Source organism: Triticum aestivum, chromosome 6D (genome assembly GCF_018294505.1).
Source record: "Triticum aestivum cultivar Chinese Spring chromosome 6D, IWGSC CS RefSeq v2.1, whole genome shotgun sequence".
Taxonomy (NCBI): Eukaryota; Viridiplantae; Streptophyta; class Magnoliopsida; order Poales; family Poaceae; genus Triticum; species Triticum aestivum.
This window is the reverse complement of record NC_057811.1, coordinates 314,385,055-314,400,438: the sequence shown is the minus strand read 5'-3', so window position 1 is coordinate 314,400,438 and position 15,384 is coordinate 314,385,055. Positions and strand designations below refer to the sequence as shown.

At 46.3% G+C, this 15,384-nt stretch overlaps 2 protein-coding genes and 1 long non-coding RNA gene across 3 annotated transcripts; 1 reads left to right on the top strand and 2 right to left on the bottom strand.

Moving 5' to 3' along the window:
• The first annotated feature begins 92 nt into the window (after positions 1–92).
• LOC123144844 (H/ACA ribonucleoprotein complex subunit 3-like protein) lies at positions 93–1,899 on the top strand. Its single transcript, XM_044564094.1, has 4 exons — positions 93–254; positions 372–450; positions 545–587; positions 1,580–1,899. Exons 2-4 carry the CDS (start codon positions 397–399, stop codon positions 1,675–1,677), a joined length of 195 nt encoding a protein of 64 aa, XP_044420029.1. The 5' UTR covers positions 93–254; positions 372–396; the 3' UTR covers positions 1,678–1,899.
• A 1,705-nt stretch (positions 1,900–3,604) lies between these two features.
• On the bottom strand, positions 3,605–6,477 carry LOC123144843 (two-component response regulator-like PRR1). The gene is made up of 6 exons (XM_044564093.1): positions 5,911–6,477; positions 5,611–5,772; positions 5,391–5,524; positions 5,099–5,266; positions 4,825–4,900; positions 3,605–4,707 (listed from the first exon to the last, which is right to left on the bottom strand). The coding sequence occupies exons 1-6, from the start codon at positions 6,083–6,085 to the stop codon at positions 3,860–3,862; spliced, it is 1,563 nt and encodes a 520-aa protein (XP_044420028.1). The 5' UTR covers positions 6,086–6,477; the 3' UTR covers positions 3,605–3,859.
• A 2,004-nt stretch (positions 6,478–8,481) lies between these two features.
• LOC123144842 (uncharacterized) lies at positions 8,482–12,171 on the bottom strand. The gene is made up of 2 exons (XR_006471989.1): positions 9,382–12,171; positions 8,482–8,877 (listed from the first exon to the last, which is right to left on the bottom strand). It is a non-coding gene; the product is annotated as an uncharacterized lncRNA (long non-coding RNA).
• Positions 12,172–15,384: the final 3,213 nt, after the last annotated feature.

The following is a 15,384-nucleotide window of genomic DNA, read 5'->3' as shown; positions in this document are numbered from 1 at the left end:
GTCATGTAGTAGTAGCTTCAGGATTGTCTCAGAGAAAAAAAGGTTCACGAAAGGAAAAACATCGCTGCCTCGTGGTCCTACCACACCAGCACCCCTCAATTCCGGTCCCACTTACCAGTTGCAATCCTTTTCCTCCTCTTATACCCTTGCTTCCCACAAACCCTAGCCGCTAGATACCCGTGCAGCCCTCCTCCCCGCCGCTTCTTCTCCCGCCCGCCGCCGCCGCCTCCGCCTCCGCCTCCGCCAGTCTCCTGGTAATTTCTCTTCTCTCTTCTCTCCCCACCCCAATCCCGCCCCCCGACTCCATCAGCGATTGCACTTCTCGACGGTCTCACTGATACGGTTGCTTCCGCTCCGTCGGATTTTTCAAGGTTGATTCCGGCGCCTTGAACCAAGATGTATCTCCAGTACTACATCAACGAGAAGGGCGTCAAGGTGTACACCACCAAGGTCGGATAATCTTTTTCCCTCGCGCTTACTCGGTGATGTGATGATTTGTATTTGTGACCCCGTGCTGATGCTTTTCTCGCTCCTTGTACTGCAGAAGGAATCCCCTCTCGGTGTGCCGACGCAGTCTGCCCACCCAGGTATACCAACTTCCTTTCCCTGATTACCTGCCTTCGTTAGAGTTTGGACATCGTATGCCAGCGTCTTCATGTACTGTAAAAGAGGGCACACATGTCTGATAAGCGTCCCCTTCTCGGTGCCATGTCCCTGTTTGTTATGTCCGGTTGCAGCACCAGGCTGCTTGTTCTCACATTGGACGCGTAGGCATGATCTACACTTTTACTTTTTGGAGAAACTTTAGGTGTTTCTGTGTTGGTCTTGGTCTTTTAGGAGAACGAAGTTCTTGCTTGCGAAGAGACATTTGTATCCATTGTACGATAAGTTATCCAAGGGTTACACATCAATAAAATGCTGAATTCATGCTGGGAACATTGCTACAGCATCTAATCAAATTTTCAGCTTGCATGACCTGCTTTGTATTATTGTTTTGAGTGTTGGAACAAGGAACAGATGCTTAGAGAGCATTGCGGGGTACCATCAGCTGATGTTGCTTTGTTATTTAGCAATGTTTTATTACTAAAATTATAATTGATGTAAGAATTGAAGTTCCAATCTGAAATTGTTCTGTTTTCAACCCATTCGTGCTGGAAGATTTACTTCCTATGCATTTCTATTATGGTTTATTCTGAAAAGTAAAAGAGTCCAGAAATTGCCCATCCTACTTGCCTTGAGCACCCAGGTGTTTGGTAGATATTTGTAGAATACCTCAAATCATATGTTCTTGGGTGCTGAGCGCTCCTCTTAGAAGCACTTATATAATATGTCCGTTTAACCTGTAGATGAGTTGTGATATCTTGGTTTTCTTCAGTTGAACATTTGTACTGTATTTATTGTTGACATATCAACAGTAAATTAACTCTGTACATCTAAGGGTCCTCTTATAAGTGCCGTTCTGCCATGTCCTGTAGAATGTAGCTGAGTTGTGATATCCGTATTTTAGTTTTCTTGTGTTGAACATCTATGAGTATTCTGACGCAAAAGAATGGTACTTACATAATTGCTTGTGATACAGCTCGTTTCTCCCCGGATGACAAGTACGCCCGTCAGCGTTACCTGTTGAAGAAGAGGTTTGGATTGCTGCCAACCCAACAGCCAGCACAAAAGTACTGAAGCACTGGATGGGTCCTCCTAAGAGATCTGTTTTCTTTGCTGAATGCTGTTTGGAGTGTAGATTAGCTATGTGAAGAGAGAATCATCACCGCTACTTATCTTGCTTGTTATTGCAGTACCTCTAAATGTAATGTTATGCTATACGATGGATCGTACTCTTTTGTACTATGTGCTCTCTGTGTGACTAAATCATTTGGGATCTACCTTGCCCTGAAGTTTGAACTGCTACTTTTGCATGATTAGCTACTGAAATGAGAATCAGACTAGTAGCTTTTTTTTTTCCTGTGCTACAAGGAGTGGATTTTCTTGTTTAGCTATTCTGCTGAATATGTATGCTCAGCGAAATTGCTAATTTGTGATCTTCACACGAACAGCTTCTGATGGTGTTGAGCTGCCCGTCTTCTTTGCTCCAAGCGATCAGCTGCTGTTGCCACCCCAGCGCCTCTTAGCGATGAAAGTTCATGGGCAGGTGGATTTTTTTTCGCATTCTCATTCTTTATCTTTTCAAGATGTTCGCTGACTGAAAATCATTTGTATTGGAGTTGAAATTTGTCCAGTTTCTCATTCACAACTTGGTAACGTTGGAGTTAAAATCTGAAACTTGTTATTTGTAGTTATTGTTTGTTCAAAGATTATTGTTATCATCTTCTCTTTTCTATTTTGACGAACGGCAGTGCCACTGCAGAAAACACTGCTAAATTTGCTTGGTTGAAAGAGCTCCCCCCTATACAACCACACGTAGCCGACTGCCTGTTTCGGACTTTTTCACTATTCTGACCCATTTGCTTAAGTTTAGCACGATTTGACCCGTGTTTAAAAGTTTTTTCGGATCTGACCCATTTTGAAACGTCATCAACTGTGGCGTCTTGCTTGCACTGAAGACGCCTCAAACCCCGGCGCCTGGCCTGACACATCTTGCTTGCACTGAAGACGCCTCAAACCCCGGCGTCTGGCCTGACACACACCCTGCTCAGCTGTGCGATGTGGCAAATTTTGCCCCGACCCTAGACGCCAAAGACCATGGCGTCTACATAGCTACTATGTGCGTATATGATTTTTAACCAGAGAAGATAACACATGCGTACCAAAGTCCAGCAAGTTGGCACATGGCCCTGCAGCGAGACTTATCATCACTGACTGTATAAATATATACTGTCTTATATGATTGTCATCAGGCTAACCGATGAAATTTGCCATGTCGAACGGTCAATTGGGCTGACCAGGAGGTGGGCCAGAGCTAGACGCCGAGGTTCATGGCGTTTTCAGTGCAAGCACGACGCCATGGTTGTTGGCGTTTTGAAATGGGTCAGATCCGAAAAAACTTTCAAACATGGGTCAATCGTGCTAAACTTCAGCAAACGGGTTAGAACAGTGAAAAAGTCCCCTGTTTCTAACTTATCAAAAACATAAGCACTAGGGGACCAACTGTCGATGTGTGTTTTTCTGGGCCTGAAGCGGCGAAGTAAAAAATATTTATTTATTGAACTAAGTAGTTTATGCCAGTCATCTTAATGGACTGTCTGAACTTTCAGTTGTAGCATCTACGAACTGAACTGAAATTGCATGCTAACCCAGTTGAACTTAATACCTATTGTATGAGCTAGAGAAGATAACACTATGCTTCTTTTTATTCGCAAATGGGGCTGACATCCTCACCTTGCCTGTTAATGAGGAATCATGATGTGTGTTCATGTTTAATACCAGCTTACGTAAGGGGCGACTGGCAAGGTAGCAGACAACCGCAATTTCCAATTTTGCAACTTTCGCCTAAAATGCACAGGCAATAGCAAACAACCCCTATACAAGAATCATTGCCGCTAGGCAAATTTGGATGGTGCTCTTCAACTTGCATTTGGTGAAAACAAATACTATGTGTATTAAATAACAGAGACAATGAAACTAGACAAGCGCAGAGACAAAGAGGTCATAGAGTTTGTCACAATGCCATGTGTATCACTGACTAGTGATACTAACTTACATTGTCAAAATACAATTGCTCAAAATGTCCACAATAATATCCATACATATGCCAGAAGTTCTTTTGAGGGGTTGGGGGTTGAGGATGTATTGTGAAAGCAAAATGATGCATTGCTATTAGCAGGAATAATGCATTGCATTTGTGTACCGAGTTGCAAAGTAAGCAATGATCATCCTCACTCCCACATATAATACGACCTTTCAGCTACTCTGGTGAAGAAACCAACTCAACGTCCCTGGAGGATGGATCATCGTCTTCGTATTCAGAAATATCATCACCAGTGCTAATTATATCTGTGTTGCTTGCCTGCCTAACAAACTGACCCCGCACCCTCGGCCTTGTTTCAGCAACTTTCTTCCGATTAACATACCTCACCTTCTTGTCAAAACAGCGGTCCTTCCTTTTCTGCCTGAATTTTGCAAGTGCTGCAGCTCTCCTGCCAGATCGACTATGTCTTTCCTCGAGAATTGGTGTGCTCGATACCGACGACCACACATTCTGTGTTGACAAATGACTTGAATGCACATTCATACCAGCAGGACTATACTGATACGATTGCATCGATGCACCATGGGATTGGTGATAAACATTGTATTGATGGAGCATTGTTGGTGGTGTATGAGCTTGAGCAGTGTTTATGTTTCCTTGGAAACTTTGAACTGAATGAAGTGTCATGCCATGCTCTACCATCCCTGGATAATAAAATGGGTAATGATACACAGGAGGGTTTCCTGAAACATCTTGCTGGCCCTCATTCCTTTGCTCCAGATGCAAGTTAGAGGAAGAAAAGCATACCAAAGGATACTGCATAGGCGTCTCAAAAGCTTTTTCATCCTGAATATTTATTTTACCATTAGTGTCGATTCTGTCGGTCGCACCAGAGAAATTACCCTGGTGATCCATAACGTCTATCTGATTACCCTCTCTCTGTAGTTCATTATCCAATGGGTTGTTTGCTGGAGTGCTTGATTTAACATATGCTAGAAATGCAGACGACTCAGCTATCCTCAAATTAGTCTTTATTGGGCGTGAAAACATTCCTCCTGGAGATGCTGATAAAAGATAAGCTTTAGAAACTGTCCGAGAACTATGAATGAGTAGGTCGTATGAGAGGGGACAAAACAAAAACAGCTGAAGAGGAAAACAAAGGTCAGACTGAAGACACTTACATGCTTTATCATCATCTTCCGCAATGCTAGGTAAATTTTCCAATTGGTCTGTTTTTGGAGGGTCCACAGCAGGAGACTGGTGATGATAAGAAAAGCAAGGGTTTAATAAGTAAGGTAATGCACAGCAATGAGCATCTCATCATCGTACAGCATGTTGTAAAATGCACATATTTGCGGCAACATAAATTTTGGAAGATACTACAGAGAAAGAAAGAGAAAACCAATCATAGGACAGTTGTAGAACTTCCTACATACAGATAAATTAGTTGATTACCTCATATTCATGTTGACTCGAGGTATTTGTTTCATGATTTCTATTTCCTTTTGGCTTATCATCTGTCTCGTCCGAAAGGAGTGTGGTGCTATTGGTATTGGCATCACTAGGTTCCGACAGCACTAACTCAAGATTGTCAATGAAGAAGTTTTTCTCGGCCAAACCAAGCTGCCAACACCAACATTCAACTTAAGAATAATTCATAAACAGTACAGCAATGACCACAGGCATACCAGCTTAGAGCATTCTTTTGACACTACTAGTGAAGATGAAAAAACAGATTGCGATTTACCATCCGTCTCCTTCGCCACACATGGGTCCAGAGATTCAACAGCTCATTCATGCGAAGCGGCTTGACCAGGTACTCTGCTGCCCCGAGCCGCAAGCACTTGACAACGACAGAAACCTCGTCTCTGTTGGACATCACTGCGTATTTGCGCCCGTACGAATATCATCACTACAAGCATGGCGCATGAATTGGACAGAACTATGGAAACTGGGAGACAGCTTACTGATGATGGGGATATGGCGCAGCTCCTTGTTCCTGCCAATGTACTTGAGCATCTTGAAGCACTTCGAAACTGGCAGATCGACCTCGGCCAGGATGATGTCTATCTCAGCGCCCTCGCAGTTGAGCACGTTGATCACCTGCCGTGGAGACTTGGCGCAGGTCACTGGAAAAATAAAGCAGCAGCACCGAGCACCAGAGACATCATTAGAAGAGAAAATGGTGATACTAGTTGTACTGGTAATAATAAGGCCAACGGCAAGCAGCAAACACATGATTAATAACAAGCCTAAGGTGAACTGACCTTGGTAGGAGCAGTTGCAGAGGAGGCGAAGCACATCCTGTGAGCTGTCTGGGTCGCTGTCGCAGAGGAGGATCCTCACCTTGCTCCGGTCAACGAACGGCTGCCCTGCCCCTGCCCCTGCCCCTACCCCGGCGCCGCTGCCGCCAGCGCGAACCCCCTCGCCGGCGCCCACCATACCCAAGTCCCAGGCAGTCACCCGTGCGCGCGTTAGGACGAATCAGCAGAGCCCGCAGCCAGAGAGGTTAGACGCAGGAGGACGAGGCGGCTGTTGGATCTGCGGACGCCTCCTCCTCCATGCATGCGGCCGCTGGCACCCCCCAATCAACTCGGCTCCCGGCGAGTTCCCGCGGCCGGAGGACGACGGATTGCGGCCTGTCGGCAGTGACCTGTACTAGGAACGGCGGCCGCGCCCGGCGGCGGGTGCCTCCGCCCGTCGCAGTCCGCCCCGCTCCATTATCTGGTGGTATGCTAAACTATTCGGGGCGGTGGCTGGTCTGCGACGGTGGGATGTCCACTCTTTGAGATATTTCCGTCGCCTTTTTTCCTCGCTTTTCACTATGGGGTGGGGGAACACGCGGCCCGCCCGGCTCCGCAAGGGCAAAAGCCAAACCACGCCGGCGGGTTGGAATAGTAAACGGAGCCGCTCGGCGGGTCACGGCTCCGGGCTGAGCCGGAAGCCGCAGCGCACGCGCGCGCGCGATCTCGGCCGCGCGCAGTGGGGCCGCGTGTCGCGTCGTGGCGACACGAGCGGCCGCCGTGAGAGCGACGGCGGCTGAGGCTCGAGCCTACGGAGAGAGCGAGCCGCTTGGCTGGTTGGGGACCAGGCTGGCGGTCGCTGACCGGAGGAAAATATCTACAGAAACGCTTTTGGCTTTGCGGGTCCTGCTAGTGCAGTGCGTGGACTAACTAACCGCGAAATATCTTAATCAAATGGATTAGGGGCCGTATGCGTGCCGAGCCAGCGAAAATGAAAGCTGAAAATGGAACGAAGCGAGAGGAAGGTTGTGCCGTCCCGCACACCTCCTCCCGGAGCGCCCATCCAGAACTATGTTAGTTGGGAGAACATACGCGTTCTCATAGCTCAGCGATTATTGGCCGTCGGATCGTTTACTTGATGCGTTTTGGACCGTAGGATCTTGCTCCTGGACGACCTCAGCCGTCGGATCGACCCGGTGCTACTGCTACAATGAATAGTTACTGCCTCCCCGCGCTGTCGCTCACTCCCTGGTTCCCGGCTGGGTCTCGCTGACTTGTGGGGTAGCCCGCGTGGTGGGCCTCGCGTGTCATTCTCTGTGTGTGTGGCGCGTCCCGTGCATCCCGTCGGCGCTTCGAGCGGTAAAGATCTCGTTGCCACCGCCGAAATTCTCGTCGCCCGCCGAGGGCATTTTCGACTTCTCGCATACCCGACGCCAGATGGCTTTCCCTGGTTCGCATACTCATCCCCAATCGGGTGAGACGGCTAGGGTTTTTTCACCCTCCCTCACTTCTCTCTCTCCCTCGCATCTCTCACGCAGCCGTCGCTCTCGCTCCCCTCCTTCTCTCCGGCCCGAGCTGCCGCCGCTCCTCTGCGCCTCCCTGCTCCTCCTGGCCGTCCCTTGTGCTAGCTCCTCGCGACCATGAAGGGCGGCGGAGCCATCAGTAGCGGCGACGGTCGGGCTCTTGGGGGTGAGGCTAGAGAAGTCCAGGCGGAGCACGCCACCGCCGTCGCAACAAGCCGCGCCTTGGGCGACGCCGATGAGCTCCAATGGTTGACGCCACCAACGTGCTTCGGTGGATCGATCTGGCGCCAAGAACCGTCCCAGCCTTGTTGCATCTCCGCTGCCGCCCCCTCCCCTTCCACCCTAGCCGCCACCCCATCGTGCGACTGCGAACCCGCCCTCCCGTCCCACTCTCCTCTCCACTGTCCTCGGTGAGTTATTATGTTCTTCTTTTCTGCATTTTTCCTCTACTAGAGTGAATAGATGTAGGTAGGTTGTTATGGATGGGTCTTGGGGGTGTTTGGATGTATGGGCTGCCTGAATCTTGTTAGAATCCTTTGGATTTATTAGGTCTGGTTGGACCCCCTCGGTTTTTTGTTGCTATGCGGGAGACAGTGCGGCATTGCTAGATTCCTCGGACGATTTTTTGTTGCATTTCTTATTTTGTTCGGTGGCTGCGGGTTTGGCATTGGCTCGTGTTATTGAAATTTGTCTAGATAAATTAATTGCCTGATCTGTTTGTTAGTCTGGGTTAATCCTTGGTTTAGGCCTTTAGCTTAAGGATTAAACAAATCACATGACTGGTTATAGATAATTGCAGGGACTATGCATGGCATGGTAATCAAACCACCATTGTTAGCTTTTTGGTTGGCGATTTTGATGGAGAGAGGGGGGATAGGTTGTAGACATGTCAGGTGGTTAGTTACAAAGAGAGTGGAGATTTATGCCTATTGTGGTTGCAGTTCTGTGAATCAAAGCGCCATTCTTAAATGCTAGATTAATTTGGTTGTCTCATCTGTCACCAGATTCCAGTTTCTAATTAGCGGTCAAGGAGTAGATAACTGCACAACTTTGGACATGCATGAGGTGAGCATGCATGTAAATCTGTCTCAATATTAACTGATAGGGCAACTAATGTGACCGTTTTGTTTTGCAGGCAGTGGCTGTTGAAAAGATAGATGACTGTAACAAATAACTAGTAAACGTGCACGTGCAATGCACGTCTCTACCAAACTTGCACGTGCAAGGCACGATCTCTATTCTAATAACCACAGCCCTTTCACTAAAGGGATCTACAAGGGCCAATGGTAGAAACATACCGGTACCCGGCAATGACACAAACCCTGGCGTGGCCTTATAGCACTACCAGCATGCATTGCCATCTCTCTACTCCCATCGCCACATAAGTCCATGGCGGAGTTGCGACTTTCTCCTTGCCATGCAGCCGCTTTTGCCATGTAATAGTAATGGGATGTGCTTCTTCTCAAACCTGAGGGGCATAGACAGTTAAATCACCGCATACAACTTATTAAAATGAAGTTAATTCAGAAGGCTTGAGCAACTTATTAAAATGTTCAAGCGCAAAAAAATTCTACCATCAGAAGATGAAATGCATAGTAAGGCCTTCGGGATTCAACTACCTTCGGGATTCCATATAAAGGTTGTGGAATGGACATGATGCAACAGAAAAACGGCAAGCAAACAATAGTAGTTCGTATGGAAATGGTCACCATAAGGAAATAACAATTTTCACAAAAAGGAGCTTCTTTTAGAGGTACCAATTTGCACTTTACTGAAAGATAAAAAAGGACACACACTGCAATAAACACCTGAGTAGAGAATAACCAAAGATGGAGCGCTCCATTTTTCTACATGACCTTACTTTCTAGAAATATCATAGGGTGCTTTATAAAGACAATTACCATATGGGAGACCTGTTAAGGGTACAAAATAACATCTATTATCTTTAGGGTGTTTAGAGAGCAGAGCTCACAAGCATATGCATTTGAATGTACAGCTAGCATTGATGATAGGAACTCCTCCCTTGGGTTCTAAATCAATTCCAAGAGGAAAGGCTTGTGCTTCAGCTCAAATCTCTAGTAGCTAGACTGTTTTCCTGCAAGCACAAACAGAAAACAAGACAAATATATAAATAAATGTGTTCTTGTTCTCAAAAGGATGTGTGTGATAGCTACCTGATGCTCCAGTTTAGCTGGATAGAAAGTTCCCACTATGAGGAAACAACTAATGATAAGTATGTTCATAGGGTCATTTTTCTTAAAAAGACTACTGTCACAAAATTGTGCTGTGCATATAAAGGTCCTTGTCTGAGCCGCAAAGTACATTGGCCAACACAATTTGTGACATTGTATGATCCAAGTTATCTGCTTCCCCGTGTATTTCCTTGTCATCTCAATTACCGTCGAGGTAGTAGAAAACTGAAGGGCCTTGCATTCTTATATATTGTATGATCATTAAATTGTTAAGAACTTACGAAATCAGAGGCGCCTGCAATATAAACCTTTGTTCGCCACCATGTTTGAAATCTGCCATCTTCACCAACATGAGGTACAGTACCTTTGAATAGTTTGGTGTGAACTAATTGTACCAATGATTCAGAAAATTAATGTTTCTCATTCTGAATCAAAGCAACAATGACTACTTGTCTGGTATAATCAATATTCTCAGTCTAGTGGGAAATAAACATAAAAACATAGAAAAATAAATCTATGCATTGCACTATTAATACGAAAAGTTTTAAATAAATATGACGTAAAATATTTATTTCAGTTCTCAATATATAATATTAAATTATTAATGCGTACAAAGAAAATACCCAAAGCTATTTGTGGTTCCTAAACCATGCAGTTGAATTATTGGCCACTGGAGAAATCACAGATCTATATGTGGTTCTTTCATCGTTAATCATTCCTTGTGTTTCTAACATCTCTGTAGTAACACTGAGAGGCAAGAGAGACTTAGCAAAACTATTGTTGGCAAAGAATAATTCTGTACAACACAGAGCCTGGAACTCTGGATCCTCTTTTATTTGACCACTATTAGCAAAAGTAGATCCTCTGTTAGGTTGCAAATGTTAACAAAAGTACTTTTAAGACACAAATGGAAAAGGGTTAATTGGTTAACAAGTGTGGACACATGCCACAAGCTGAAATAACTACTCTTTCTCCTCAAACTGAATCAAGATGCACTCGTAATGGGCATATCTTTCCCCGTCTGACAGGTTCAAATTATCATCAGTGCTAACCAAAAAGCAGAAAAAACAAACTAACCTGATTGTGCCAACAACCTGAAATACAGCTGCAAATAAGGGTGCAAGCATGGTATCATACATGATTTATCCAGTAATGATTGTTGTAAGAACTTATTCTGAATTCTCTAAGACCCAAAGAGGTATCAAGAACAAAGTATTATGATCAAGAAACCCCGAACAGTCTGAAAGGAGATAATCAAAAGAAAATAGCACATGTATGCTTTCCAGTCCATGTATGATATACAAGCTTTCTAACACGCATTTTCAAAAATTCATGCTAAAATATGAAAGATTGTAGAAGATACGGCACAATAGATGATTGGAGATAAATCCGACGTCTATAACTAAATTTTCAAAATGTGCATAAATTGCACAGAACACTACTCAAATGGTTAGGAGGAAAAACACGCATATTCTCTTCCTTTGAATGGGCTCCAGCGTCACTGGAGCAACAACCTCTACATCTTCGGCATCCTACCCCAGTCTGCAACAATAAATAAAAATATCAGGCAAGAAATAATGCAACTGGCCTGCCGTCGCGGTGCCTTCGACGCGCCCTGAATTAGTGAGAGCGAACTGCTGAATCTTCACGGCGATTACAGCCCTGTGGGTGCTCCCATGAATTAGAGAGAATCACTCCCTGAGCGGATTACTACCATTTTCTATTATCTATGTGAGAATGCTTTGCACTTCCAATATTAGTTACAAACAGCTACATGCCTTGGTGATCAGCCGATCTAGATAAACAGGAGAAAAAGGAAAAGGGTATCTAATTCTCATCCATCTACCTACCTATCTGTAGTTCTGAACCCAGCCTCGGCGGTGAGCTTCTCCTGCTCACTGTGAAGGAAGCTGCTAGCTGAGTTGTAATTTCAGGTGTAGTAACACACTAACAGTACCTTCTGGGCATCTAACAGTTGATCCGGTGACTGAACCACACAAGTTTATCTTCTTACTCATCACATGAATACACTCCCCCACTTCTCTTCTGAAATCGTGAGCAGACAATGGTTTGCTTGGGGATTACCTGGATCATCGTGGAGCTTCCAGTAAAGTTGGCGGCAACAGTCGGGGGCGCGTCGAAGGCGCTCGAAGGGAGAGATAGTCGCGTGCGGACGCCTCATTCTCGGCTCCGGTCCTCGCCTGCTACGGAAGGTGCCGAGGCGGCGGGGAGACGCCGGTGCGGGAGAAGCACGAGGATGATGAGGGCCGGAGGGGCGGCAAGGCAGGGTGAGGGAGGTCCGCCCGCGTCCTACGCTCGTCGTTGGCACGGCCGCCTCCAGCGGCATCCTCCATCCAGCGACGGGATGGGGAGCCTGTGCCAACGGCGTGGGGCGGTGACATCCAGGGACGGATCTGATGGCCGCATATTCGCCTGCATAACCGGCGGAGTTAGTGGGGAAGATGCGGCGTGCGTGGGTGTGAGACGAAGGATTGCTGCGCGGGATTAACGGTTTGTTGGGACGATCCATCCGGCCCGGTCAGATTGATCGTCGTCTGCCCTGGCAGAACATCGAATCTGAACCGTTTGATTGGCTGGCAGACCATCGAATTCATATGGACTCTTAGATTTGAGTAATTGGATTAGATCAGAGGGTTCTAATTGTTCCGTGTACATCTGTTTGGGTGTTCTAATAATAGTATAGATGTGTGAGAACAAGGAGCCAAAAATATTGGAAAACGACCATAAGATAGATAGCGGATTCAGTGATTTGGTTATTATGGAGGTTGATGGAACTTGGTCTACCGTCGGAATTCAGAGCCATAAAGCATTGGACTTGGACAAGGCAAGTGCACTTGCAGAATCTTCATCTAGAATATCTATTTTGGGTACTAATTACGTGACTGCTCCATGGTTCAGAGCTCTTCCATGGCAGCAACCAGCAGTCCAAGGCCAAGGTGAGTTCCCCCCTTTCCTCCTCTTGCTGAGCTCCCTCCTTTGCCCGCCATTTCCCTCGCTATCTCAGTGATATGGTTATATGCGCTGCTAGAAGTGAGGATTTGACTATATTTCCGAAGCGAAAATATAACGAAGCGAAAATTGTTCCAGAGATCTGGGAGTTGTACAACTACTTCTGTTACTTTGTGTTTGTTTACAATTGGCAAGTTTTAGGCTTTTACTGTCTTTAGGCCATCCTAGCAATACTTTTTACAGTTATACTGCAAGGTCTGCACTATTTGTTCTCTTCTGAAAATATGATTCTTGATGAAGTTTTACTTCACTGTTGGCATCTCCTCTGTTTGCTGATCTACAAATGTGTTTTTGTTTTTACATTGATAGACAAATTTTTAGTCGTACTTTCTAGGATCATAGTTTGTTGTCAACTACTTCCACTCATGGCTGATATATGTGAGTATTTAGGCTGGATAAATATGTTGGAAATATGCCCTAGAGGCAATAATAAAATGGTTATTATTATATTTCCTTGTTCATGATAATTGTCTATTGTTCATACTATAATTGTGTTATCCGGAAATCATAATACATGTGTGAACACATAGACCATAACATGTCCCTAGTGAGCCTCTAGTTGAATAGCTCGTTGATCAATAGATGGTTACGGTTTCCTGACCATGGACATTGGATGTCATTGATAACGGGATCACATCATTAGGAGAATGATGTGATGGACAAGACCCAATCCTAAGCATAGCACTAGATCGTGTAGTTCGTTTGCTAAAGCTTTTCTAATGTCAAGTATCATTTCCTTAGACCATGAGATCATGCAACTCCCGGATACCGTAGGAATGCTTTGGGTGTACCAAACGTCACAACGTAACTGGGTGGCTATAAAGGTGCACTACAGGTATCTCCGAAAGTGTCTGTTAGGTTGGCACGGATCGAGACTGGGATTTGTCACTCCGTATGACGGAGAGGTATCTCTGGGCCCACTCGGTAATGCATCATCATAATGAGCTAAATATGTGACTAAGTAGTTAGTCACGGGATCATGCATTACGGAACGAGTAAAGTGACTTGCCGGTAACGAGATTGAACGAGGTATTGGGATACCGACGATCGAATCTCGGGCAAGTAACATACCGATTGACAAAGGGAATTGTGTACGGGATTGCTTGAATCCTCGACATCGTGGTTCATCCGATGAGATCATCGTGGAACGTGTGGGAGCCAACATGGGTATCCAGATCCCGCTGTTGGTTATTGGCTAGAGAGCGGTCTCGGTCATGTCTGCATGATTCCCGAACCCGTAGGGTCTACACACTTAAGGTTCGATGACGCTAGGGTTATAAGGAAGATTTGTATGTGATTACCGAATGTTGTTCGGAGTCCCGGATGAGATCCCGGACGTTATGAGGAGTTCTGGAATGGTCTGGAGGTGAAGATTTATATATGGGAAGTCATCATACGGTTGTGACACCCCCGATTCGACCGTACACTAATCATACACGCAATGTGTACGATCAAGATTAGGGACTCACGGGAAGATATCACAACACAACTCTAAAACATAAATAAGTCATACCAGCATCATAATACAAGCCAGGGGCCTCGAGGGCTCGAATACAAGTGCTCGATCATAGACGAGTCAGCGGAAGCAACAATATCTGAGTACAGACATAAGTTAAACAAGTTTGCCTTAAGAAGGCTAGCACAAAAGTAGCAACGATCGAAAAGGCAAGGCCTCCTGCCTGGGACCTCCTAACTACTCCTCGAAGCCGAACTCCATGTAGAATCATCCTCGGGATCTCTAGCTCCTGGACTCCAGCATCTGGTTGCGACAACCAGGTATAGAAAGGGGAAAAGAGGGAGAAAAGCAACCGTGAGTACTCATCCAAAGTACTCGCAAGCAAGGAGCTACACTACATATGCATGGATACATGTGTAAAGGGCCATATCAGTGGACTGAACTGCAGAATGCCAGAATAAGAGGGGGATAGCTAATCATGTCGAAGACTACGCTTCTGGGAGCCTCCATCTTGCAGCATGTAGAAGAGAGTAGATTGAAGTCCTCCAAGCATCGCATAGCATAATCCTACCCGGCGATCCCCTCCTCGTCGCCCTGTTAGAGAGCGATCACCGGGTTGTATCTGGCACTTGGAAGGGTGTATTTTATTAAGTATCCGGTTCTAGTTGTCATAAGGTCAAGGTACAACTCCGGGTCGTCCTTTTACCGAGGGACACGGCTATTCGAATAGATAAACTTCCCTGCAGGGGTGCACCACATAACCCAACACGCTCGATCCCATTTGGCCGGACACACTTTTCTGGGTCATGCCCGGCCTCGGAAGATCAACACGTCGCAGCCCCACCTAAGCACAACAGAGAGGTCAGCACGCCGGTCTAACCCTATGCGCGCAGGGGTCTGGGCCCATCGCCCTATGCACACCTGCACGTTGCGTACGCGGCCGGAAGCAGACCTAGCCTAGTGGCGTTCCAGTCCAATCCGGCGCGCGCCACTCAGTCGCCGACGCCACGAAGGCTTCGGCTGATACCACGACGCCGGGATACCCATAACTACTCCCGCGTAGATGGTTAGTGCGTATAGACCAAATGGCCAGACTCGGATCAAATACCAAGAACTCGTTAAGCGTGTTATGTATCCGCGAACGCCGACCAGGGCCAGGCCCACCTCTCTCCTAGGTGGTCTCAACCTGCCCTGTCGCTCCGCCATAAAGTAACAGTCGGGGGCCGTCAAGAACCCAGGCCCACCTCTACCGGGGTGGAGCCACCTGTCCTTTCAGCCCCCTCATCAGAATCACTTG

Excerpts from the sequence above, each read along its gene's own strand:
- LOC123144844 (XM_044564094.1), top strand. The coding sequence starts at position 397 with ATGTATCTCCAGTACTACATCAACGAGAAGGGCGTCAAGGTGTACACC. Across the intron at positions 451-544 it reads TCAAGGTGTACACCACCAAG|AAGGAATCCCCTCTCGGTGT; the intron begins GTCGGATAATCT and ends CTTGTACTGCAG. Across the intron at positions 588-1,579 it reads GACGCAGTCTGCCCACCCAG|CTCGTTTCTCCCCGGATGAC; the intron begins GTATACCAACTT and ends CTTGTGATACAG.
- LOC123144843 (XM_044564093.1), bottom strand. The coding sequence starts at position 6,085 with ATGGTGGGCGCCGGCGAGGGGGTTCGCGCTGGCGGCAGCGGCGCCGGG. Across the intron at positions 5,773-5,910 it reads CTGCAACTGCTCCTACCAAG|TGACCTGCGCCAAGTCTCCA; the intron begins GTCAGTTCACCT and ends TTATTTTTCCAG. Across the intron at positions 5,525-5,610 it reads GCGCCATATCCCCATCATCA|TGATGTCCAACAGAGACGAG; the intron begins GTAAGCTGTCTC and ends GCAAATACGCAG.